This window comes from Nothoprocta perdicaria, unplaced genomic scaffold (genome assembly GCF_003342845.1).
Source record: "Nothoprocta perdicaria isolate Ctin4 unplaced genomic scaffold, notPer1 scaffold_624, whole genome shotgun sequence".
Taxonomy (NCBI): domain Eukaryota; kingdom Metazoa; phylum Chordata; class Aves; order Tinamiformes; family Tinamidae; genus Nothoprocta; species Nothoprocta perdicaria.
The window spans coordinates 14,110-39,338 of record NW_020455893.1 but is presented as its reverse complement, the minus strand read 5'-3'; the positions used below and the strand labels follow the sequence as shown (position 1 = coordinate 39,338).

At 52.1% G+C, this 25,229-nt stretch overlaps 1 protein-coding gene across 1 annotated transcript; it reads left to right on the top strand.

Annotated features, from left to right (window-relative positions):
* The first annotated feature begins 425 nt into the window (after window positions 1–425).
* Window positions 426–25,229, top strand: POLE (DNA polymerase epsilon, catalytic subunit). The gene is made up of 49 exons (XM_026049880.1): window positions 426–460; window positions 583–718; window positions 982–1,062; window positions 1,167–1,211; window positions 1,589–1,681; window positions 1,757–1,911; window positions 2,091–2,232; window positions 2,637–2,717; window positions 3,034–3,141; window positions 3,620–3,730; window positions 3,998–4,083; window positions 4,701–4,820; window positions 5,439–5,571; window positions 5,800–5,913; window positions 6,306–6,518; window positions 6,848–6,955; window positions 7,250–7,378; window positions 7,797–7,899; window positions 8,031–8,177; window positions 8,381–8,526; window positions 9,122–9,270; window positions 9,514–9,606; window positions 9,924–10,068; window positions 10,579–10,736; window positions 11,250–11,445; window positions 12,229–12,443; window positions 13,235–13,337; window positions 13,500–13,580; window positions 13,665–13,787; window positions 13,883–14,101; window positions 14,422–14,631; window positions 15,582–15,725; window positions 16,124–16,264; window positions 17,492–17,645; window positions 17,738–17,844; window positions 18,105–18,281; window positions 18,613–18,836; window positions 19,037–19,257; window positions 20,055–20,259; window positions 20,724–20,897; window positions 21,248–21,373; window positions 21,977–22,109; window positions 22,254–22,437; window positions 22,788–22,919; window positions 23,068–23,261; window positions 23,461–23,661; window positions 24,049–24,174; window positions 24,469–24,558; window positions 24,733–25,229. The coding sequence occupies exons 1-49, from the start codon at window positions 426–428 to the stop codon at window positions 24,844–24,846; spliced, it is 6,825 nt and encodes a 2,274-aa protein (XP_025905665.1). The 3' UTR covers window positions 24,847–25,229.

The window sequence follows — 25,229 nt, the reverse complement described above, 5'->3', positions numbered from 1 at the left end:
AGCCACGAATGAACCTTTCTCTTCATTTTTTTTTGTTAATATTTTTAAGCAACAAACAAATGCAAGCAGATAAAAACAAAATAAGCATAAATAAACAAATAAATATAAAAAAGCAGTGACGCTCCCTCCGGGTTTCGCTGCAAACCGCCTGGCCGCAGCTCGCGGCGGCCGCTCCGCCCTCCCGCTCGGCTCCTACGGGACCCGCGCAAACCACGCGCGACCCAGCCCCGCGCGCCGCCACTGCGCGGGCGCAGCGCTGCGGCGGGGCGGGAGCGCGGGGCGGGGCGGGGCCTCGCGGGGAGGAGAGCGTCCATTGGCTACTCGCCGCTCGGTGATTGGTGCTCCGCCGGGGGGCGGGGCTGGAGGGCTCCCCTCTCGCGGGAGCTGGCGGCAGCGCGCGAAATTCCTGTAACGGCGGCGGCGGGATGGGGCTGCGGGGCGGCGACCCGGAGGGCGCGCGGTGAGTGACCGGACCGGACCGGACCGGACCGGACCCGACCCGACCCGACCCGACCCGACCCGACCCGGCGGGACGGGGCCGGCCCGGGCGGGCGGCGGCGGCTGACGCGCGCTGCCCCGCAGGGACGATGGCTCCTCGCTGTCCGCCCTCAAGCGCCTGGAGCGCTCGCAGCGCACGGACCGCCTGGACGCGCTCTTCGGCTTCGAGCGGCCCGCCGAGCCCGGCGAGCGCACGGGCTGGCTCCTCAACATGCACCCGGTAGGACGGCGCGGGCGGCGGGGAGCGCCCGTGGGAGCTGCGGGCCCGGTGGCACCGGGACGCGGCGGGGCGGGGGACTGACACCCACCCGCTGGGAGCGGCGCCCGGGGCGGCCCCCGACACGCGGGGAGCGCGGCGGGATTGCGGGGTCACTGCCGGGCGCCCGGTGCGCCTGGCCTGAGCGGGGTCGCTGCTCCCGTGCACCCGGTAGGACCGGGCCGGGGGCGGGGGGGTCCATCCTACGAGGCTGTTTGCACGGGCAGACCGAGGTGCTGGACGAGGACCGGCGGCTGGTGAGCGCCGTGGACTACTACTTCATCCAGGAGGACGGGAGCCGCTTCAAGGTGCGTGGGGTTCCCGCGGCGCCACCCCCAGCAGCGTCACCCTGTGCCCTGGCTCCCCGCGGGGCTCCCGGCCGCTCACCGCCCCCGGCTCTGCTCTCTCCTAGGTGGCCCTGCCCTACAAGCCCTACTTCTACGTCGCCACCCAGAAGGCAAGTGTGGGCTTGGGAGCCGCGTGGGGTCTAGCGAGGGCACCAACGAGGCGGCTCTGAGGGGTCTTGAGAKCCTCTTGAGCTGGTGAGAGGAAAATACAGCTGTGTTGTGGCTGTTGGTGGTCCTGGAAGAGCTGCTGGAGAAGACCACGATGGGGAATGAGCTGTCTCTATACCCTGACTCCATCAAAGTTTCTAGAGGGGGGTCGGTTCACTACATGTTGAGTTCTCCCTTCAAGGGTCCGTCACATTTTTTTTTCTGTTCCTTTTTTGTCCCATTTCGCTCCCCCTAAATCCCAGCAGGGGTAAATGTCCTCTTTGTCTTCTCCTCTGGTAAAGCGGCTGGCTGTGTTGCTCATTCTCCCATTTCCTTGCAGGGCTGTGAGCGAGAAGTGTCCTCCTTCCTCTCCAAGAAGTTCCAAGGAAAAATTTCAAAGCTGGAGACCATCCCCAAAGAGGACTTGGATCTGGTCGGTGTTTTTCCGCCTGCTGTACTYTTGAATATTGATTCTGCCTCAAGGTGACACTGTGTTGTTGCTTTGTAGCCCAATCACTTGGTGGGGCTGAAGCGCAACTACATTAAGCTGTCGTTCAACACGGTGGATGACTTGGTGAAGGTGCGGAAAGAGATCTCTCCTGCTGTGAGGAAGAACAGAGAGCGAGACCAGGCAAACGATGTCTAYACATCAATGCTGTCGAGGTAAGAGGTCTCCTTATGGTGGTTGATCTGTCAGCTTCACAAGATTCCYTTATTCATGCAGACTGTTGCTGTGTTGTCTCCTACACTCAAGCCTGCTATGTCCAAGACGTGCACAAACCTACTTAGTTTCCTCTGCGGGTTGCAGTTGGTCCTCAACTGGTTTCCTCTGCCCCTCGCAGTGCTCTCGCCGGAGGCAGCCTGACCACAGATGATGAGGGACCCTCCAAAAAGGTTGCCAACCAAATGGACAACATTGTGGACATGCGGGAGTATGATGTCCCTTACCAYATTCGCCTGTCCATTGACCTGAAGATCCACGTGGTGAGTAAGGAATGGGGAAGCTAGGAGAAGCTTAGGACAATCTTTTTCTTACTATTGTGTTCTTGAAGGGCAGGCATGATGGAAACATTCTGTCTTTCCAGAACTCGTGATAAGGACTGTGTGATAATGAATTAATCTRTGCCATTATTCTGAATGAATAATGAATTAATCTATTCTGAGTGATAATGAATTAATCTATGCCATCTAGTCCATTACTGCAGGGCCTTTTTGCAGTTTCTGACACACAAAGAAGTTGGATGATCTGCTGTATATCCGCAGTTGGAGCCTTTCCTCAGAATTACAGTTAATTCACGAGGYTCTCTCCCCAGTACGTGAACGAAAGCAACCCCTAGCAACACGCCTCCCATTAATGCACTTGTTGCGATTCCCTCTCCCCGTGACAGGCTCACTGGTACAACGTGCGGTACCGGGGCAGCATCTACCCCCCTGAAATCACCCGCCGAGATGACCTTGTGGAGCGGCCGGTGAGTGTCTGTCAGGCAGGAGTCAGACTGTGCCTGCACGTGGCTAGCTCGTTTTTGGCTAGCAGCTGCCTCCCAGCAAAGCACAACGTTGATTTCCAGTAGGAGCTGGCGTTATATCACAGTGTTCATGAGCAAGTTTTGTTTGGGGACTTGGGTAGTGATGTTTTGCTTTGGACTGATAAGGCACCTTCTAAAATCATTACCAAGAAAGCTATGAAGTACTGTGCTAGCATTAAGCCTAGTGAGCCTAATGGGAAGCGCTCTTTAAATCATTCTCTCCAGCTGACCTGAGGTTAATGTGTTTGGTCATGCTCAGGATCCTGTTGTTCTTGCCTTTGACATTGAAACTACTAAACTGCCTTTGAAGTTTCCTGATGCAGAGACAGACCAGATCATGATGATCTCCTACATGATTGATGGGCAGGTAAGGGAACAGCARTTGATTTCTTCACGTTTCAAAGCGAAATACTAGGCGGCAAACCCGCACATCACCTTCATTCCAGGCTTCCTTTGCTGCCAGCTGCTTGGTCTACATGTAGCAGCTGTGAACATAACATGGAAGTCTTAATGATTCTTTAAAATGTCCTGGTTTTGCTTGCTGTGGAACTTGGCTAAGGCTGCTGTGACTGCTTCAAGACAGCAGTAGTAATTTGAAGAGCATAGTCCTAAGCTGTTTCCCTTTGGCCTCCTTAGTTTATTGTAGGACATTGTTCAGAAGTTCACTGGAAGGTGACTTCCAACTAGTTGTTTGCACCTGACAAAAGCTCTGACTGTCAAGCAGTGCAAGGGTTATCCCATCAATGGAAGAGCACTCCATTCTTCGGACAGTGTGTTCTGGGAACCTGTCCATGGTGTTGCAGCGTTGTGAGTACTCAGTAACATTATCTCTGTCAAATCCCTAGGGCTACCTGATCACAAACAGGGAGATCGTCTCCGAGGATATTGAAGACTTTGAATTTACTCCCAAGCCGGAGTATGAGGGTCCATTCTGTGTCTTTAACGAACCAGATGAGGTAAGAAGATTCTGCTGGAGAGATGAGGCTGCTGCTTATCTGCATTTGTCCTTTTTAGATCAAAGAAAGATTGTCACCCAAGAGCAATATTGGGTGAATGTCACCCATCACAGGGCAAGTGATGCTTACGTTTCATGGTGTARTGATAAGACAGATCAAGTCCTAGCTAGGTGCTAAGAGCAAATGGTAAAATTGTATTTCATCCAGTGATTCTCCATGAAGCAGGTGAAGTTGTTGAGTGTTATTTATCCTTCTGTTGTATCCTAGGCTCATTTAATCCAGAGGTGGTTTGAACATGTCCAGGAGACCAAACCTACCATCATTGTCACCTACAATGGAGAYTTTTTTGACTGGTAAGATCAGGAATGAAAATTAACCTGGTTTCCAAAGGGGAAATGTATCTGATTTTGCCCCATAGCCCAGATAACCACTTGCAGTGTCCTTTGTCTGGAGCTGACAGGGTGGCCATAAGTGCTCCTACCTGTGCTATCCATGCTGTTTGGGCAGCCGTTCACATCCTGAATTTCATGCCGTTCACCCAGGGTGCTAGGTTGAGTCTTGGACCCCRGGCTGTAGAGGGCTCTTGAAGATGGGGAGGGGGAACTCGGAACGGTTTCTGCGAGCAGAGCTGTGTTCATGTCCTGAGAACAAGAAAAGGGTCAAGGAGACCCCTGAAATAATAGAGCCTGGAGCAGCAACCCTTCAGAAAGCAAGGGAAGATGGATCAGAAATTCTTCCTCCTGGTACAGCATGGGAGCAACCTGCTTCACTGCTTCTTTCATGTAGTAGTTCTGTTCTACAGGGAGTTTTCACTGGGCAAATGTCACAGATAAGGTCTGGAGCAAAGGAGAGATCACAAGGAAAAAGTCTTCGTTAAGTAGTTCATAACGTAGCAATTCTCCACTCCTCACAGTGGTTTCGGGAAAGGGACTGGTTTTTTGCTTCTTTTCTGCATTGTTTTTCTCCCCAGGCCTTTTGTGGAAGCCAGAGCAGCAGCTCATGGCATTAATATGTATCAGGAGATCGGATTTCAGAAAGACAGTCAGGGGGAGTACAAAGCACCGCAGAGTATCCACATGGATTGCCTGAGGTACCTAATGCTACCACTGTACTGTGTTACTGCATCTTTATCCATTAAATTTATATAAAAAGCCCATAATTCAGTTTATATAAAAATGCTGTTTGTGCAGTCTGCTGGTGGCTGTTCTTGGGGATTGGGAACTGTCCTGGACAGCAGATAAAAGGACAGAAAAARATCAAGCTATTGTAGTGAAAATGGGATCATCCTGTAACCCAACAGCCTGCCTAGTACGGAGAGAAAAAGAAAGGGCCCCTACCCGAGCGTGTGCAYGAGAGGGCTGTGACTGGGATGTTAATGTTCTTCTCGTTGGAGCAGTGTCCAGATTCAGAAAAACAGCTGGCTGTCTTTGCGGTCCTGCTGACTTCTCCTCTGTTTAAATGTTTAAGTCTTTGAAGTATGCGGGTTGAGATAAGTCTGAGCAATTGAAAGGATTTAGCAGAGTTTGTAATACCAGAGTTTGAGATATGCAGAATGTCTAAAGCTGTGTAGCCTCCTCCTCCACAGTACTTGATGTTCTGCTCTCATTTTTCCTGTTTTAGCAATCAAAAATCCTTTCTGAGTGCCTCAGCCCTTTCCAAAGTGCAGGGCTGTTTCTCCACAGACTGACATCTTCTTTCTTCTGCCTAGGTGGGTGAAGAGAGATAGTTACCTCCCAGTGGGCAGTCACAACCTGAAAGCAGCAGCAAAAGCAAAGCTGGGGTATGACCCAGTGGAGCTGGACCCTGAAGAGATGTGCCGGATGGCTACAGAGGAGCCTCAGGTATTCCCAGCCCGTGCTGCGTCTCCAGAAATCTGCTGTATTGCTGAATCTTTGAGTTGGAGCTTTATGAAATACTTCTGCTTAGTGCAGCGGTCTTGGTGCAGGGAAGCTGAGTCACTGCATATTCCTGAATTTCAGATGCCTTAAACTAAAAATGAATGAAAGGTTGTTATCATTGACCTACTGTGGTATTAAATATAACTGGAATTARTATTTCTCTCTCCTCAGACTCTGGCCACCTATTCAGTGTCTGATGCAGTTGCTACCTACTACATGTATATGAAGTACGTGCACCCTTTCATTTTTGCCTTGTGCACCATCATTCCCATGGAGCCTGATGAGGTGAGTGCTTCCCTGAAACGCTCTATTTTYTGGGCAAAGAGCTGCTTCCTCCATGCAGCAGCAATACCCTGGCAATAGAGCTGATTCCTACCTCCTGGTACCTTTTTGTCAGGTAAGGAGAGAAGGAGGAGTTTCCAAATAAACTTTCTCTTCACAGTACAGCAGCCGTGGCTGCTGTTCCATTATGGACAGCTTAAGTGAAGGAGATGGTTGTGTTTTCTTACTGTGCTCCCCGCTGCCTGGGGCTGCAATATTGCCTCATTGACACATCATGTTGGACACCAGTTCAAACAGTTTCAGGGATATGCTGATAAGACCAGCCTAGCTCCAGCAGTACAGTCCCTGTACAGCACTTCTTTCTAATTCCAGTTATTGATATCTGTCTCTTACAGGTGTTAAGAAAAGGTTCTGGGACCCTGTGTGAGGCACTGCTGATGGTTCAGGCCTATCACGCCAACATCATCTTCCCCAACAAGCAGGAGCAGGAGTTCAACAAACTTACAGATGACGGCCACGTGCTGGACTCGGARACATACGTAGGAGGCCACGTAGAAGCTCTGGAATCGGGGGTTTTTCGCAGTGACATCCCCTGCCGCTTCAAAATGGTAATGGTGCACGACCAGGGTGTTGCAATGGAGACTTGGAAATGGTAGGGCAATGATCCTCTTTCTCATGTCTCTGGAACCCACAACAGTGGGGAATAATCCTCTACCAGAATCAACATCCTGTGTTAAGGGTTAGGGAGAACTGCTCTCTATCCATACTGAGAAATGCTCCAAGTAGTGCGCCTGTGTTCAGATATTCCTGCAGTTACACTAGAACCTGGATAATCTAGTAGCATCTGTCACCCACCCCCTTCTCTGGGCAGTGTGCGAGGATGGGCGTTGGAGTTAGCCCAGGTCTAACTGGCCAGTTATTCCCATTATCCCTGCAGAATCCTGCTGCCTTTGACTTCCTGGTGCAGCACGTGGAGAAGACGCTCCGGCACGCCATCGAAGAGGAAGAACGTTTGCCACTGGATCAAGTCACCAACTTCCAGGAGGTACATTGTCCTGCGCCAGCCTGCGGGCCAGGGCATGACGGGGTGTCCCAGGGGGAGCTGAACCCTCAGGACGCACTCACAGTACGTTTCTTCAGGCAAGGCTGTGTCCTGTGCACAAGTATTGGGGTTGCATAATGGCTTTCTTCAGCTCTGAGTTGAGCTACRTGGACATCTCTGCCTTATTCCCCACGTTAATAAGGAGCTGGCAGAGGCTAGAGGCCAAATACAGCATGTATTTTATTGCATCGTTAATTCCTTTCTTTTTGAATGTTACTTTTTTACATTTCGCCACAGGTTTGTGATGAGATCAAAAAGAAGCTGAATTCTTTGAAGGATGTTCCTAACCGAATCGAGTGTCCGCTTATCTACCATTTAGATGTGGGGGCCATGTACCCCAACATCATTCTGACCAACAGGTTGCAGGTGGGTAACACCAGTGCAGTCAGGAATGTGCCTCCTGTTTTGACTTGCAGATGATCTAGGTTGTTCCTCTGATTTGATCTTCTTAACATCAAGGAGTGAATTTTCTCCTGGGCTCTGGGTAGGGGGATAAAATAAAGCTGGATTTAAAAGCCAGGCAGGCTGCCCCAGTASCCAAGTGTGCGGAAAGGTCTGTCCAGGATAGAGCAATAGCTTTAGTTGGTCTCTTCCAGAGAAGAGTGGTTTTAATTTGTGTTCCCAAAAGCTTCCAGAAAGGAAAGACTATGGAACATGACCTCTGTGATGTTCACGTTTGTGCYCTTCTGCAACCCAGCACCTGATCATTCTGGTCTATGTCGCTGTTTGGAAGTAGAGATGTTTCCTCTAACAAAAGTGTGTTGTGTCTTCGACGTGTATCCAGCCCTCAGCGATGGTGGATGAGGCCACATGTGCTGCCTGCGACTTCAACAAGCCAGGTGCCAATTGTCAGCGCCGGATGACTTGGCAGTGGAGAGGAGAATTCAGTAAGTGCAGATCTCTCTGCTTTCAAGTTTCCCATTGCACTGCAGCACGGATGGGCCTTGTAGTTGGAGCTGGAGGTGGAGACSTCTTGCTGTTCCTCCTCGGAAAGCCCATAGTTGTCCCTCCTTTGCAGTGCCTGCCAGCCGCAGTGAGTATCACCGCATCCAGCAGCAACTGGAGTCTGAGAAGTTTCCTCCCCTGTATCCGGATGGAGCACCCCGGGCATTCCACGAGCTTTCCCGTGAAGAGCAGGCCAAATATGAGAAGAAGCGACTGGCAGGTGAAAATACATGGCATTAGCTGGAGCTGTTTTTTCACTAGGCTATGAACACACCATTAATTAATTCTCAGATTTGGGGCTGCTTAGTTCCTGCTGGCTCAGACTAAATCTGAGCTCAGCTCTGTGCCCACTCTGTTCATCCTCCCCATCCATAGCGGRCACTGGTCTCTGAGCAACGTCCCTCTGTTTCTGCCCATAACTAGACTATTGCCGCAAGGCTTACAAGAAGATCCATGTCACCAAGGTGGAGGAGCGTGTCACCACCATCTGCCAGCGCGAGAACTCCTTCTATGTAGACACCGTGAGAGCTTTCAGAGACCGTCGCTATGAGTTCAAGGGGCTGCATAAGGTGCTGGGCTTGAATTTCTCTTTTATTTGTCTTGCCAGAACTAGGAGGTTCTCTCCTCTCACTGAAAACTTGAACCCCAAAGCATCATTTTGCTGAGTCTAYATATTCAGTGAGAAGTAAAGTATTTCCTGACAGCTCTGGTGCAAGTGCAGGTTTTTCATTGCYGAATCTTGCTCAAACAGCTGCAGCCACAGGGGTTGCTAGCTCCATGAGGCAATCGCTCCCAGTGGTGGGAAAGAAAATAGTCATATTTGGCTTCTACTAGATTTAGAAAATCCCCTACTCAACTATCTTATGTCCTGCCACAATACTCATCTGGCTCATGTTCAGTGTGGGACACATTTCAAACAAAGAAAATAAGACACGCAGAGAAACAAACTAGATCTCAGGTTAAGAAATGATTGATTCTAGGAGAAGGAAGAAGAAACATATTCTAATGCTCAAATGTTTGGAGTCTTGTGGCAGAGGGAGGAAATTGAAACGTGTCAGGATGGCAATGTCACATTAGGATTGAGGCAGGGGGAATACCTATACCTGGATATTAATACTGCCTGTAGGGAAATATAGGGCAGTCCTGACTGCCTCTTGCTGTCAGGTGTGGAAGAAGAAGCTGGCTGCAGCCGTGGAGACGGGAGATGCCTCTGAAGTGAAGCGCTGCAAGAACATGGAGATCCTCTACGACTCYCTGCAGCTGGCACACAAGTGTATCCTCAACTCTTTCTACGGCTACGTCATGCGCAAAGGGTGAGTCTCGCCTGCGGTCATTGCTGGAGTCCTCTAGAAAGCAGCCTTGTAAAATGGAAGTGTTCTAGTGAAGCTCTCGCCTTCTGAAGCACAAGAGGTGATYCCTGTAACGCTCTTCTATGGCTTCTACTAATGAGTCTTTTGCCATGATGCTTTCTTTTCTGGATGTCCTTACACCCTTCCTCACAGCTGTGTTTGAGTAGTAGCACCGCAGGCTCTTACCCTTCACTCCTCTGTCCGCAGAGCTCGCTGGTACTCCATGGAGATGGCTGGGATCGTCTGCTTCACTGGAGCCAATATCATCACGCAGGCCAGGGAGCTCATTGAGCAGATCGGGTGAGTACGTGCTGAGCTGGGGAAGGAAGGGTCTCCTGCACCCGGATGCGTAAGGGCAGAATTTGACTGGCGGAGGAGAGGACCCGTAGGACAGATGTAGAACATTGATCACTCAGAGCTCTGGGCTTAAAGCTGGAGTTTCAAATTTCTGACCTTGCTGTAGTTTATTAATACAGCTGCTGCTGTATTAAGAGGGTTTTTGTTAGTATGTTTGGTTTTGCAGAATGGGCGCTGCCTCTGCCTGACTGGGGACAGRGCTTTTCTTTGGAGTATTTTTCAGTCTCTTCCCGAGAGTCACTCTCTGCTTCTTTTCTTAGGAGACCTCTGGAACTGGATACAGATGGGATTTGGTGTGTCCTTCCTAACAGCTTCCCAGAAAACTTTGTCATCAAGTCAACCAACTCAAAGAAGCCCAAGGTGACAATCTCCTATCCAGGTGCCATGCTGAACATCCTCGTGAAGGTGAGTCTGGCACCTGTACAGGCCGGCTCTACAGTTTGGTAAAAAAGGAGCAGTAAGGGAAGTGTTGTGCCCTTCAATAGACCTGCAAGCCAGGGGGGCAGTTCTTGAGAGTGGTGTAACTCACAGGTACCCATCAGTGGAGTGGCAGTGGAGTACCCATCTCTGCGCTGGCAGCAGCTTTCAGCCAGGAGGATGGCCYCTTTTCTGTCTCTGGTCCCTTGTGTAATGAGCAGGATGTTGGGGCCTTGGAGTCCTGCCTGCTGAATTGTTCYGTAGCTTTCCAGAGTTGCTCGTTCCCAAGAAATCAGGTCGTTTTATCCTAACTCAGCAGAGATAGAGAACCTATTCTAGAGAATAACTTGTTCCATCAGGAGAGCAGGGACTGATCCTTCCCATCATCCAGGTGGGACAGAGGTCCTCAGTGATACAGAGTGTGTCTGGGGGAATTATCTCCTGATAGRATCGGCCCGGCTGTTAAGTGAAGCTGTTCTCTTGGGGCTGTGCCTGCAGGAAGGCTTCACAAACGATCAGTACCAGGAGCTGGAGGACCCAGCCTCTCTCACCTATGTCACACGCTCGGAGAACAGCATCTTCTTTGAAGTGGATGGGCCCTATCTGGCTATGATTCTCCCGGCTTCCAAGGAGGAGGGCAAGAAGCTGAAAAAAAGGTGAGAGTTCTAAATTTGAAATATTCTCACTGTGTGTTTCACCTCTTGTCTTTAAATTCCCCAGTCCTTGTCAGTCCATCTCAGAAGTTCACAGACCTATAGAAGTACTTCCCTAGAGGTTTCCACTTTAATCTCCTCCTGGGAGGAGGACTGCCCACACACCTCCAAACAGGCAAAGTTTCCTTCTCTTCCTAATATTTCACTCCATGTCTCTGCTCTAACCCTGTGTCTCACTTGCTGGCCCTTATTCATGCACATTTAACAACATTCTGCCATTGGTATTGGCAACTGGAGGCACAAGAGCTTTTGGAGTTGGAGTTGATAATGTTATGGCCCCTAGCAGTGTGAAGATCCCTAGGTCATGCTCGTACAGAGCACCACGGTTAAGGATAACTTACCTGATGGCTGCCACGTTTGGCAATACCAGCAGCACCCTGGTAGGAGGGCAGCGAGCAGCATCTGGGCGACGTTCTCCGTGGCACGGGCTGGGTTAGCACTAGCCCTATCTCCTAGGTACGCAGTCTTCAACGAAGACGGGTCCTTGGCCGAACTGAAGGGGTTCGAGGTGAAGCGCCGCGGGGAGCTGCAGCTGGTGAAGATATTCCAGTCTTCTGTATTTGAGGCCTTTCTGAAGGGCACCACCCTGGAGGAGGTCTATGCCTCCGTAGCCAAGGTGGCTGATTACTGGTTGGATGTGCTGTACAGCAAGGTGAGTGAAGACTTGGCAGGATATGCCTGGAAATGTCAAAGCTAGGCTAATGCTGTTGGATTTCGTCCGCAAAGAGCGGTTGGTCCATTGTGCCTCTGGCTGTTTCCATCTAACTTCAGCCTGTTTAATTCTCAAGGACTGCYATTTTAAGGCTTTTAGCACAAGGACTCTTCCCGTGGCCTGTTTTACAGCACTTTTTTCAACTGGTACTGCTTAACTGAGCCTGAGCATCATCCTGCAGCCCCTCTTTTATAGAGGTAATGTGATGGCTCTCCTCCTCCAAGGACGTTCTCTAAAGCCATTCACTGAGGCAGATGATGGCGGAGTCACTTGCCTGCAGAGCGTTTTCTGAGGAGCCCAGAGAGATCGGCTTTAAACTGACTGGCAAGAGCAGACACATCGCCAGAAAACAGAGCCTCAGCAGCTGGGGAGYGGGAGACACCAAGAGCAGGAAACCCTGCCCTGCCCGGCAGTTCCTTGGAAGCACTTCCATGTTGAGACACCCTGTTGTGCAGCTGGTGCTGCAGTGTTGGGCTCACCACGAGTTTGCAAAGCGTTGCATGCACAGCCCCAACTCTCACAYAGGCCTCATGTCTGCAGTCTCTCTATTCCATGGGTCATGTTGGCAACTGGAATGGAGACTTGTTCACAAACCCTTCTGAAGGGCAGCTGTATGAGTTGGCTTAGATGTTCCCTGTATATGATAGTGAAGAGGTTGGATTATTAGGTGTCTGATAATGTTTTAGTGTTTTGGGGTTTTTTTTCCACTCTCCTTTCTCTCAGGCTGCCAACATGCCTGATTCAGAGCTGTTTGAGCTGATCTCGGAGAACCGGTCCATGTCTCGCAAGCTGGAGGACTATGGGGAGCAGAAGTCCACGTCCATCAGCACTGCCAAGCGCCTGGCAGAGTTCTTGGGGGACCAGATGGTGAAGGACGCAGGGCTAAGCTGCCGGTTCATCATTTCTAAGAAACCCGAAGGGTCTCCAGTCACGGAGAGGTAAATCTGCYTTGAGGGGCCGGGACTCTGGGCAGGGTGTGAAGGGAACAGATGGGTGAACTGATGTGGCATAACCAAGTGACGGCCTGTGTAGTGGCTCACATTGTAAAATGAGACTGTAGTGATGAGAAACACTGTGTGTAGTTTGTGTGCAGTTCTGGACCMCCAGTATAAGAGGGACATGGAGCTTCTGGAAGAGGGTTCAGTGGAAAGCTACAAAGATGATTAAGATTAAGGGGCTTGGAACATCTCTCATATGAGGAGAGACTGAGTGAACTGGGCCTGTTTTCTCTGGAGAAGAGAAGGCTGAGAGGGGATCTGATCAACATGTATAAGTTCAGGAAGGGAGAATGTAGGGAAGAAGGGGACAAGCTGTTTTCATTGGTGGCTAGCAATAGGACAAGGGGAAATGGGTGTAAGTTGAAACACAGGAAGTTCCATCTCCATGTGAGGAAGAACTTCTTTACTGTTAGGGTGACAGAGCMSTGGYMCAGGCTGCCCAGGGAGGTTGTGGAGTCTCCTTCTCTGGAGGTCTTCAAAACCCGCCTGGATGCCGCCCTGTGCCACATGCTCTAGGTGTGCCTGCTTGAGCGGGAAGGTTGGACTAGATGATCTSTAGAGRYCCCTYCCAACCTTGAAGATTCTGTGATTCTGYGAAACGCTGTGCAGGTGCCTGCTGTTTGCTGGCATAGCACAAGGGTGAGAGGAGAAGCCCGGGGAGGTGTCTGCAGGCCGCGCACATGGGGCTCTGTGCTGCTGGGGAACTGTTTGGTGCCTCCCTCTCCCTCCAGGGCCATCCCGCTGGCCATCTTCCAGGCGGAGCCCAGCGTGCGGAAGCACTACCTGCGGAAATGGCTGAAGAGCCCCTCGCTGCAGGACTTCGGCATCCGGGCGGTGAGCTGCAGCCCTGGGGGCAGCCCGGCCGGGGCCCCCCGCCACCAGCCCGCGGCTCCCCCCTGCACTGGAGTCCCTGGGGAAGCAGCTCCCCGCAGAGCCCGGAGCGGCCCCTTTCTGCTCCCTTTTCCTCACTACCTGCTGCTCTTCTGCCTCTTGCAGATTCTGGACTGGGACTACTACATTGAGAGACTGGGCAGCACCATCCAGAAGATCATCACTATTCCTGCAGCCCTGCAGCAGGTAGGGGACGAGGTGGGGCAGGAGGGCTGCGGGTTTGTGGAGGTGCGTTGGGGACATTTGGGGTGATTTCACAATTTTCTCCAGGTAAAGAACCCAGTCCCACGAGTCCGGCACCCCGACTGGCTGCACAAGAAGCTCCTGGAGAAGAATGATGTGTACAAGCAAAAGAAAATCAACGAGCTCTTCACTTCAGAAGGCAAGAGACAGGTAATAAGAGTGAGAAAAAGGAGCTGGCAGACACGGACATCTCTTCCTGGAGCTGTGGCTTCAGCCCCCAATCCTCCTGCTGTCATTTCTCTCAGGTCCTTGCTAACCAGCCCCAACAGGGACCATCCAGCTCGCAGGTTGGTGACATAGAGGATTTGGGGACTGCCAAGCGCCCTCAGCCGCTGGTCGCGGTCGCGCACAAGCGGAAGCGTGTCCCGGCGGCCGAGGAAAGCCAGCAGATGTCCCAGTACCTGGAACTGTCCCAGTCCTGGCGAGAGATCCTGGGCCCGCCTCCTGCTATGGGCACTACTAAGGTAAGGGAAGCAGGCTGGTCAGGAGCAAGCAGGAAACATCTCAGCAGTGTCATCGTCTGCCCAGACAGATGGGTATAGGGCAGAGCAAGCTGTGGGTCTGCTGAAACCCTCTGCAATTCCATGGCTCAGGGCTACAAAGGGAGATATTACTGGGAGAGTGCCACTAATGGAGAAAACTGGTCCCATTAGCAGCTTCTCAGCTCTGACAGCAGCTGAGAGGTGGAAGGGCTTTCCCTTATGGTGCTTGTCTCTCGCGTATGGGAAACGTGTGCTGATATCTGTGGCTCCTGCTCACGTCCTCGCTTGCTGGCTCTGCTCAGGAAGAGCTGCTGGTTTGGCTGCGCTACCACAAGAAGAAGTGGGAGCTGCAGGCCCGGCAGCGGCAGGAGCGTCGGAAGAAGCGGCGCCTGGAGGACGGCGGGACRGTGACGTGCGGGGGTGTCATCCGGGACACCCTCTCCAAAGGGCTGAGCAGCTACCTGCGCAGGACAGCACGCAGCATCCTGGACTTGCCCTGGCAGATCGTGCAGGTACCGCGCAGCGAGACGGCCTCGCTCTTCCTCTCCTCATCTGGCAGGACAGCTCGGGGCCCTAAGCCTCAGGTTTGCAGTATCTGTGGTCAACAACAGAACTTCAGGGGCAGCTAACCTCAATTCTTCTGGAGTTTTTACCTTCTGGGAGATCATGTGGGACTGCACAGCCTCAATGTCAGAGGYGCTTTACATGGAAATGAAGTCCTCAAATGATTATGTCTGATTGCAAATCCAGGGTGTCTATGTAGATCCTTTGTGGGACAAGCCTGGCTCAGGACCTTGAGCAGCAACGTGCATTGAATCCTAAAATTAATGCAAGCATGAAGAGTTTGAGTACTACAGTCCAAGCATTTTATTAAATCCATCTTATTGGTGGATTAAATCCATCTTGGTTGCCTCTACTATAGGAGACCCAGCCCCTGATGTCACTTCTCTTGTTTTCTGGAAAGATCTTGTGTTGTTGAGGGTCACTTGCAGCCTTTATGTGCATAACCTTGAGCTTGAGGTGGAACAGCTAATCCAGCATGTCTAATGTTTAAATCTGATGTCTAAATGGTTTAAGTGCCAGCTTGAATATGCTGGCTAACGTTAGCCCAAGACTGAGATGTGTTTGGACCCATACCAGGTCTTTCCTTCCATACCATACTCTTTCCTTYAGAAGCACAGTGCCAGGTACTACCTGGAGATTAGTCAGATTTAGCTGCCCTYGTGCTCTTTCCTCTGACAGGAGAACTTTCTCTGTGGTACTTGTAGGACAGTAGCAGAATGTGGTGATGCCAGAGCTGTAAGCAATGAATCTTTAGGTCCATGGCTGTCTTTGTCATCAATTATTCCTTATTTTAGGAACACTTGGAAGGTCCAAGAAGCTCTCCTTGGCCTTGTATGTAAGAGCTAAGTGTGGGTTGAACCTCTCCACCAAAGTTAACTTAAATTCCTCTCTCCTGCAGATTGCTGAGACCAGCCAGCCTGGCCTGTTCAGGCTGTGGGCAGTGATTGGAAGCGACCTGCACTGCATCAAGCTGAACATCCCAAGGGTGTTCTACGTCAATCAGCGTATTGCCAAAACAGAGGAGGGAGCCGTGTACAGGAAGGTAGGGGTCGTGTTTTCAGCCCCACTGCTCCTGCAAGAGGAAAAAGCTGGTTGGATTTATATAAGGTACTTTGGCTACTGCGAGCACGTACTATGGACGATCTGCTTCCCAGGGCCTTGCTGTCCAGCCCTGCTGACGCGCCTTAATCCAGTCCCTTGTCCCTCCTGCTGTTCCCGACCTGACCACAAAGCAGGTTGCCAGTTCCTGTAATTTGCAATATTAACAAAGCATAAATCCCCCTAACTGCCTTAGGAATGACCAGCGCTGGCAGCTGGATGCCCTCCGGGGTCCGCCTGTTTCTGGGAAYGTAGAGCTTGCTCAAGCTGCAATCCTTGCAGCCCTCCGAGAGCTCGTCCTGGAGCAAGGTGCCCTGCTAAGARTGTCCATCTCCTTGGCAGGTGAACAGGATCCTACCCCGCTCAAACTTAGTTTAYAATCTCTACGAATACTCGGTCCCCGAAGACATGTACCAAGAGCACATCAACGAGATCAACGCCGACCTGGCTGCTCCAGACATCGAGGGCGTGTACGAGACTCAGGTGAGCCTCCATCTGCCCGCTTTGCTTCCTCATTCTTGGAGAAGCACCACGCTGCAGCTGATGCTCTGTGTTCCCGTGGCACAGGAAGAGGCTCTGAAGCTCAAAATTCAACAGCATAGTAGGATATTAAAATGAAAGACCCTCTGCAGTAGCTTTCTCAGGAATGTGCCCGGGTTTCATATGAGCAGAGGTGCAGAATATCAACGGCTTGTTCAGTTTGTAACATATTTAGGCAACCAGATTCAGGTTTATTTCAAGTTAGGAAGCTCTGGGAAAAAATACACTTGAACAGGAAGAGTGTGCTTCATCTAAATCGAACCAGAACCATCCTCCTAGAAATTAAACTGCAAAGATATGGGAGTTCTTTAGCATAAAGATGGGGGGGAAAAAAAACAAAAATGCAGGATATTTTGTAGGCCAGGGTACCCCATCTTTAAAGTGCAAGTGTAAAAGCTCTGTCTTCCTGTAAGAATAGGATGTGACTTTTTTTAAAGCTCAGAAAGAGCAGTCCCAAACCTAGAAAATGTTTTACTTCTGTGGTACACATACAAAAGCAGGGAGATCAAGACCAAATTTACTGATGCTTCTACTACTAAAAGTGTGAAGCAAAGATGGGCAGCTGGCATGCTTTCTCTTATTTTATCTCCAAAGACAGAGATTTGTTAAGCAGCTCAAAACTTGGTGGCAGGGATATAAGAAGGTGTTCTAGTGTCAGGACTTTACCGGTATGGAAGCGGCAGAGTAAGCTGCAAGGTTTTAAGAGTGGGACTACATGTTAAAATAGAGAAATGAATTCATTGTGAAAATACACCACAGAATTAGAGATAGAAATTGYCCAAGTAGGAAAAGGTCAGTATTTCCACCAGGACAACTACCTGGTGGTTCACATGAAACCGTCGTGTGCAGCGTGTGCCAGACCCCTGGTTACTGAGGTCTGAGGTCGCCCAGTTATTGCTCAGGTCTCTGCCCTCCTATCTGAGCTTTTTTTCTGCTGCCTTTGGCTGTGGGTTATGGGGCTAGTGCCCCAAACTTGTTCTGATTCTTTTTTTCATACTACTTGTATTCTGTATGCCCTGAGTCTCAACCCCTGCAGGAGTGACCGTGCCGAATGTGTGCCTTAAGCATCTTGGCTGTACTCAACCTGTGTTTTAAGGCCAGGCTGTTCTAGGTCTGAAAGCACTCGGAGGAGTYTCTCAGAGGGTCACATCAGTGTCTCCACTGCTGTAGGTGCCGTTACTGTTCCGAGCACTGATCCACCTGGGTTGCGTGTGCATGGTGAGCAGGCACCTGGTGAGACACCTCACGGGGCGAGAGGCTGAGACTTTCGACATTGAGCACCTGGAGATGCGCTCGCTGGCTCAGTTCACTTACCTGGAGCCAGGTGAGGCACCCTAAGAGAAGCCCTGCCAATGTGCACGGGACCAAATACCTCCAAGATGCTACTGAGGCTGCGTGTTTGCTCTGTGTCCCTAGGAAGCATCCGCCACATCTACCTCTACCACAGCTCCCAGGGCAGCAGGGCGCTCTTCGGCCTCTTCATCCCCTCTCAGCGCAAAGCTGCAGTGTTTGTGCTGGACACGGTAAGAACAGAGCTTAAAGGTGTGGGAGGGACCATAAGGGAGCAATGTGGAGCTGAGAGGTTTCTTTGCACGGACAGAGAGATCTCTACTGCTCTGCAGCAGGGATGCTAGGAAGGGTCTGGTCTGTAGTGAGCAGGTCTGTTCGTTAGCTTGTGTGAAGCATGGTGGTGTGTRGAGGGAAGAGCTTCCTCGCATCTTGCAATGTGGGGCTCATCTCTCCCCATCCCTGTCCCTCCTGTGTGCGTCTGCATTTGGTCCAGGTGCGCAGCAATCAGATGCCAAACCTCACCAACATGTACTCGTCGGAGCGCAGCGCTCTGCTGGAAAAGGTGGGCGAAGAGCTGCTGCCTCCAGACAAGCACACCTTTGAAGTGCGCGCCGAGACCGACCTCAAGACRGTCTACAGGGCCGTCCAGCGACTGCTGCTGGGCTACAAGGTAGGAAGGTTCTCACTGAGACCTTGTCAGTGCAGAGGAGAAAATGACTGTGTGAAAGACTGGCCCAAAGTTCAAGGGTGAAAACGGATGTGGCCTGAGCTTGCATAGTACAATGCAAGCAGTAAGGGTAGATCGGACCYCCAGCTCTCAACTGTGGCGCTGGTAATTCAGCAGTAGTTGCTTCAAGAAGACCCGAGAGCTGTCCCTGCTGTGTAGGGCGCTGGGAAGCGGTGCAGGAACGGGTTGTGTCCGCTCATTCGCGCTGCTGGTTTCCTGCTGAGTGGCGATGCTGGCTGGAGGGAAGCCCCAGGACACGTTCTCCTTCGTGCAGGATGAGCGCCGGGGCCCCACACTTATCGCTGTGCAGTCCAACTGGGACCTGAAACGCCTGGCGAGCGGGATTCCCATCATCGAGGAGTTCCCCTTGGTCCCTGTCCGCGTCATAGACGACATCAGCTTTTCGGTGCTGGACTGGCAGCGCCATGCAGCCCGCCGCATGATCCGCCACTACCTCAACTTGGACACGTGCCTCTCTCAGGCTTTCGAGATGAGCAGGTGCTGGTGGTAGGGACGTGTCCGTAGGGACATGTTCCTGGTTGGGTGGGAAAGGGAAACGACAGGAGCCTGAGGCCGAGGTGAGCCCAGRTGCTGTCACCTTCTGTGCTTTTGTCCTTGTTGGGGCAAGCAAATATGCTGGCACAGCTCTCCTACTGATAGATTTGCCCATGATGACCGTCTCCCTTTCCTTCCCTCAGGTATTACCACATCCCCATTGGGAATCTCCCTGACGACATTTCCACTTTTGGCTCGGACCTGTTTTTCTCCCGCCACCTCCGTCGCCACAACCATTTGCTGTGGCTCTCGCCCACGGCCCGCCCCGACCTGGGCGGCAAGGAGGCTGATGACAACCGTCTAGTCATGGAGTTTGATGAGAGAGCCTCTGTGGAGATAAACAACCCTGGCTGCTACTCCACAGGTAGGATAGCCCTGAGTTGGAGCAGAGCCAATTGCTCTTCCATGAGCACCGGAGAAGGACGGATGCAGTGACAGAGTGTCTGAGCAGCTCTGTGCTGACTGCAGTTGCTGGCAGCTTCAGCAGTTGAGCAGCAATTTGGACAGGCTCGTGCATTGCTGTCTCCTGGGGAAGGAAGCTCCCGTAGCCTATAGACAATGTGTGGATGCAGCTAAATACTGATTCCTTCGCAGTTTGTGGCCTCTTGTAGCAGCACTCGGAAGAGTATTTGTGACACAAAGACAAAATGGCCCACTGGTAAAACTCAGACTATCACCCCTGGTGTCCCTAGGATGAATCTTTCTAAGCATCAAAGCAAGGTGACTGATAGTTCTTCTCAGCACCTCCACTGCAGTTTCCAGGAAAACCTAGTGGCCATTGGAAGGGTGGTAGATCCAGTTTTGTTGGAAGTCACGGTGCTGTTCGGCTGTGCAGTGAGTGCCGCCTCCGTCCATCACTAGCAGCGCTGCCAAACGGGATGAGATCTGTCCATGTGCAAAACGTGGCCTTTGAAGYGTGTGAAACAGGGTGTGTGGCAGCTGTGGGAGCTGCAGTTTCACAGTATAAATACCCGCCTATTTCCCAATGTCAATATCTTGATGTTGCACATCCAGTAGATGCCATAACTCTTATAAATAGCTCTTGCTAGGTGTGAAAAGTACTTCTGGCAAGTGGGGGCGTTCCTCATACCTGGAGAGGGGCTGATGTCCTTGCTGCCTGTCTGCCCTGCTTGCCTGTTGACTGGCTGTGTTTGTTCTCAGTGTGTCTGGAGCTGGATATCCAGAGCCTGGCTGTAAACACAGTGCTGCAGTCCCATCACATCAATGACATGGAAGGAGGTTCCAGCGTGAGCATCAGTTTTGATGTGATCCAGCAAGCCTCTCTAGAAGACATGGTGACAGGGAACCAAGCTGCCAACATCCCTGCCAGCTATGACGAGACTGCCCTCTGCTCTAACACCTTCAGGTATGGCTGTAAGGGTCAGCCTGGGATGGAGTATCTCTTCTCCATTCTGATTTACCCCCTCAGGGTAAATCCTTAAGGATTTACCTTACCTGAGGGATTTATCCCTCTCCTTTTCTGCTGGCTGGATGAGCCCCTCCAAGTTGGCTTGGCAGAGGGAGGAAGGCTAGCCTCTGCTTTGTCCGTTGGTACCTTCTACATCAGGCTGGAGAATCAGATCTACCTGGTGGCTCAGCCAGCAGATATGAGGGGATGCTTTTGAAGAGCTTGCCCTTCCCTGTTTCTTTCTTCATCCCTGTGAGGTCATAGGGGTGCATATTTAACCAGTGGCTTCTCTGCTGAGGGCTCATACATCTCTGCTTTGGCAGAGTTCCCCCTTGCTCTAGCATCATCTGAAAACATGTCAGTGTCTGGAAGGAGGACGGGCTCCTCTGCCTGGTGTGATGCTCATCTCTGCTCCCTGGCAGGATTCTGAAGAGCATGGTGGTGAGCTGGGTGAAGGAGATCACGCAGTATCACAACGTCTATGCAGATAACCAGGTGATTCATTTCTACCGCTGGCTCCGCTCTCCTTCCTCACTGCTCTACGACCCAGCATTGCACCGCACTCTACACAACATGATGAAGAAACTTTTCCTGCAGTAAGTGAGAATGGAGTTTGCAATGTCCTGAGGGTTGAGCAAAGACATAGGCATGAGGGGGGTGCTGCTGGCACCTACAGCCAGGGCTTCTGAGCACCTTTGGCACAGCCTCTGAGAGGTCTGGTGATCTGTGAAGGCGCAGTAGGTCCRACTCTAGGAGTACCAGCCATGCTGTGGTTGTAACTCCCTTAGGTGACATCTCCAACACATTCATCTTCTGGCTGTACTGGAATAGCGTATTCTCCATCAATCAATTGTGGTCCCGTGGTTTGCTGTTTCTTCTTTAATGGCAGCTGAAGAGCAGCAGTCCCTCCTGGCTGCTGAATGCAGCTCCTGTSTTCTTCTTGCAGGTTAGTGGCTGAGTTCAAGCGTCTTGGCTCTTCGGTGGTTTATGCCAACTTCAACCGGATTATCCTGTGCACCAAGAAGCGGCGAATTGAGGACGCTATCAGCTACATGGAGTACATCATCAACAGGTGGAATATGCATGGCTGCCTAGGGCTACACTCATCAAGCCAGGCCTGGAGATCATCTCTTGGATGCTGACCTAAAGCATGGCTCAAGGAAAGGAGGGAGGATGCTGATTTTTGCCCTCTGCTGGGCCYTGGCACTGCATTTCTCCCTAAGATAACTGAAGGGGCAGGGCCACTTGGTTCTCTCACCATCGTGTCTGGAGTAGGGGTCTGTCACATAGCTGTGCTGTATGGGGCAATATTACCTAAATACCTGTATGATTCAAACCAGAGGACACCTTCAGGAGATCTTAAGCAGTTGCATTCCACTCAGTCTCATACTCTGGCCAGCTCTCAGCATGCCAGCCATGATGTCCAGGCTCCTAAGACAGGCACCCTTGACACCAGCATAGGCATTAGAGGCTTGGGTGTGATTCCCCTGCAGCTGCTAGTGCTGCTGCTGACTGTCCTGCAGCATTTTGTGCCAAGGCCATCCTCTGAAGCATGGCTGAGTGTGAGAGCTGAACCCTTCTCTTCTTGCTAACATGCYCCTACCCCTCACATGGGGCAGGATTTCAGCTAGGGAGGACGCCAGCGTTGCATGTAACTGCAGTCTCTTCTCTCCAGCATCCACTCAAAGGAGATCTTTCACTCTCTGACTATTTCCTTCTCCCGCTGCTGGGAGTTCCTGCTCTGGATGGATCCAGCCAATTATGGAGGTATCAAGGGAAAAGTGTGTTCTAGCATCCACTATGGGGAGGTAAGAGATGGGAAGTACTCGGTCCTTCAGGAACAGGGGTGCTATGGGTTGGGAGTTGGGTTGAGTTTGGGCATGGGGAAATGCTGTGATGTCACCCATCAAAAGGAAAGCAACCTGGGCATGGCTTGTTTTGCTCCATTGCAGAAGGACACCAGCAAGAGCCAAGTATTGGATGATGACAGTGAAGAAGAAGAAGAGGAGAACAGGGAGGAAGAAGAGGAGAATGGAGAGGCAAATGTGGAGGACCTACTGGAGAATAACTGGAATATTGTGCAGTTCCTCCCCGAGGCTGCCTCCTGCCAGAACTACTTCCTCATGATCGTGTCGGGTGAGTGGGCTCTGCTGGCCGCCTGGCCCTGCTTTGGATGTTACCCCTGACTAGAGCTGTCCCCCACCCTGCTGCCCAAGCCATACACACAGCCGCCCCCCAGCTTCTTACCTCTCTCAGGATGCTGATCCAAAGAAGCCCTTCTAGTGCAAGACTGCACTGTGCTGGATGTGGTGCAGAAGGAGCCACCTCTATGTCTGAATATCGTTCAGCTCCAGTGTGAGCTGTCACAGAGAGGACACGTTCCTCATCAGTCATTGGTGCCACGGGAGAGTCGGCAGGCACAGAGGTGCTTATACCTCTCTTCCATCACGGGCTGTGTGTTGAGCTTTGCTTGTGTGTCTCTGCAGCCTACATCGTGGCCGTGTACCACAGCATGAAGGAGGAGCTGCGGCGCAACGCCCCCGGGAGCACCCCCGTCAAGAGGAGGACCACCAGCCAGGTCTCCCAGGAGCCCGTGGGGGAGACAGGGGCCATGCCTGGTGAGACCAAGAAGCACAAGAGCCATGGGACAGCTGTGACAACCCTAGTGCTGCTGGGCTCATCCTGCTGCAGGAGGAGAGCCGCCTGCCTTGCTGTCCCCTCGTGCCACCTTTTGGCTCAAGTGCTCTCTCTTCTCCTCCTTTCCAGGTATGATCACTTTCTCACAGGATTATGTGGCCAACGAGCTCACCCAGAGCTTCTTCACCATCACCCAGAAGATCCAGAAGAAGATGGCTGGTTCCCGTAATGCTACTGAGCCTTCAGACATGTTCCCAGTGCTGCCTGGCTCCTATTTGCCACTCAATAACCCAGCCCTAGAATTCATCAAATATGTCTGCAAGGTCAGTGGAATGGGTCACCATTTTTTTGGAGCTTTCTTCTACAGGTATCTAATTTGCCACAGATTTTCTCCTAGAATCTGCTGCAGTTCTACAACCAGTTTGTTTTGCCGCACCAGCACTCTCACATTGCAGCGTGAGTCCCTGTGAGAACCCTCTCYTCCCCTGTGCTTGTGGGCTCACCTGGCACTTTCTGCTGTAGGTGTTGTCCCTGGATGCCAATGTAACGAACCAGGTGAACAAGCTGCGCAGGGACCTGCTGCGCCTCATCGAGGTGGGCGAGTTCTCAGAAGAAGCCCAGTTCCGGGACCCTTGCCGCTCCTACGTGCTCCCTGAAGTCATCTGCAGGAACTGCAATTTTTGCAGGGACTTGGACCTGTGCAAGGACCCTGCCCTCTCCCAGGTACAACCTTCCTTTCCCAGAGCTTTGCCCTGGCTTCTTGTTTTGCATCCCCCTGGGGACATCAGGGGSCCTGGTATGGTCCTGCTCTAGGCCTGTCATGCTGTCGCATGTTGTCCATCTTCCTCCCTCTCAATCCTTTTTACTTTGCAGCTCTGCTTGGTTCTGTGAACAACCTCCCTGAAGGGTCAATTTCTGCTCACCCCCTTTCCTAGCTGCCTGTGATAGTTACCTGGCCCTTTGGCTGATTCATCCCCCTAGAAACTGGTTCCTCATTCCTGGCTCTTGAGGCTCTCGGGATGCTCCTGTTTGGTGGCCAGGGCTGAGCCTGGACCCTGCTCCCTCTTGGGAGGCATCACTTGTGCTCACCTCCCTCCTCCCTGCCCCTAGGACGGCTCAGTGCTGCCGGGCTGGGTGTGCTCCAACTGCCAGGCACAGTATGACTCKGATTCCATCGAAATGGCACTGGTGGAAGCACTACAGAAGAAGCTGATGGCCTTCATGCTGCAGGACCTGGTGAGCACCGGGCTGCTGTGCTGCAGGAGCCTGTCCTTGGTGCCACAGGCTGCTGGGGATAGAACAGCCCAAGGAACAGAGCAGCCCGGTCTTGATCAGCCCAGTCTTGATCAGCCCGACTGATGTGATGCAGGGGGGAGATGGGGAGGAGGGTTTGGCTCCATACTTCTGCTCAGCGTGTGGCTGCAGCCCTTTGCTGTCTSTGTGAGGCTGTGTCCCTGGGGGGCCCCAGAGAGCCCTGAGGAAGGGCTGAGCTCAGTCTCCTGTCCCAACTGAAACTCCTTGTGCCTCTAGGTGTGCAAGAAGTGTCACGGTGTGAAGGAAACGCACATGCCTGTGTACTGCAGCTGCGCTGGAGACTTTGCCCTCACCATTTCCTCCCAGGTATGTGTGCACTGTGCCACCAGGTCCGACCCCATGATGGACAATGGAAAACCCTGTGATTCCAGCTGGTCCTGACCTGGCCCTCTGCCTCCTGCCCCTTCAGCTCCCTTCTCCCCTGCCTGGCGTGGTAGGGTGTGTGGGGCAGCCCTCCCTCACTACTTCCATCTCCGTCAGATCTTCATGGAGCACATCAACGTCTTCAAGAACATCGCTCGGCACTACAGCATGGCCTATCTGCTGGAAACCATCGAGTGGCTGCTGCGTTCGAACCCCCAGCTCCAGCGCTAAGGCGAGAACGTGTCCTCTCGACCACCGTTATTGCAGCCTCAGCTCTGGGCATCCATCTGACCTCTCTTGAGAAGCGTTTGAGAACCAGGCTCTGCTGTGCTCTGAGAGGGACCTCAGTGAAGCCAGACACCCTTCTCCTACTGTGAGACTGTGTCCCCCCTGTACTGGGCACACCAAGAGGAACTGGGACCCCTAGGAGTTGCTGGAGCTGTTCTGCTCCCAGCCTCGTACTGTGCTGGGGGAGCTAGGAAGGCACCTAGGAGCTGGAACTGCTCTTTGGGGATCATTTGCCAGAGCCCTTGAGGAGCCCAGTTTGGACTGGGAATGTGGGCTGTCGGCAGCACCCTGAGTGCGTAGATCTCTATGTTTTTAGGCTAGATCCC